Source organism: Myotis brandtii, unplaced genomic scaffold, assembly GCF_000412655.1.
Source record: "Myotis brandtii unplaced genomic scaffold, ASM41265v1 scaffold604, whole genome shotgun sequence".
NCBI classification, from domain to species: domain Eukaryota; kingdom Metazoa; phylum Chordata; class Mammalia; order Chiroptera; family Vespertilionidae; genus Myotis; species Myotis brandtii.
In genome coordinates this window covers 3,797,236-3,797,985 of record NW_005370286.1, presented here as the reverse complement: position 1 = coordinate 3,797,985, position 750 = coordinate 3,797,236, and the positions used below count along the sequence as shown (strand labels likewise).

The 750-nt window shown below is 57.6% G+C and overlaps 1 protein-coding gene across 1 annotated transcript in view; it reads right to left on the bottom strand.

The window, feature by feature from the left end:
• The window catches only part of VAX1 (ventral anterior homeobox 1), a 3,971-nt gene extending 3,627 nt beyond the window's left edge, over positions 1-344 (bottom strand). The window contains exon 1 of the mRNA XM_014550563.1: positions 35-344. Coding sequence (XP_014406049.1) covers positions 35-275 — 241 coding nt within the window. The 5' untranslated portion in view covers positions 276-344. The remainder of the gene's footprint in view (positions 1-34) is intronic.
• Positions 345-750: the final 406 nt, after the last annotated feature.

The window sequence follows — 750 nt, the reverse complement described above, 5'->3', positions numbered from 1 at the left end:
ACAGAGCGGGCCCCGCAGCCCTGCCCATCCCTACCTCGCACCAGGATCCGGCGGCAATAGTCCGGGTCCGCTGAGGAATTGGATTTACTTTTGTTGCAATCTTCCGCCGCGCCCGACGCCGAGAAGGCGCTCTGCGGCTCCTTGAGGAAGGCGGCGGGGAGGTTCCCCTCCGCGCCCTTGCCCTCCCGGCTCTCCTTGTGCGCGTTCTTGGAGACCCGGGCAGCCTCTGCGTCCGAGTGGCACCGAACGTCCATTTTGTCTGGTTTCCCGAACATAGGAGAGGCAAAAGCAACAAAACAAAAAAAGAAAGAAAGAAAGAAAAAGAAGAGGCAGAGTGGGGGGGACAAAACCCCAACAATACAGCCCCTGCGCCCGGCCCGGAGAGCGGCAAAAGGCAGGAATGAATGTCCCGGCGGGGTTCTGAGCGCGTCCAGTGTCCCCCGCCTGGAGAGCAGGTAGCGAGCGGCGCAACTCCGAAACGCTGAGGCTCCCGCCTGCCACTGAGGGCGAGCTGTAGTGGTCCGGCGCCCGGGGGGACGCACGCTCGCTGTGGCAATTGATTACGGGTAATTTCGCAGCCCCCACGTTTCGGTTACCTCATGAATACACTAAATTGTTTGGATAATATATCAGATCGTAATGGATGGTTTCTGTCCTTGTCCCCAATCAAGTAGGGGTTTAGCCAGTGAATAAACGGAAATGATTGGTCTTGCTTTCAGGAAACACACAATCAAAGACTCACACTTCCAG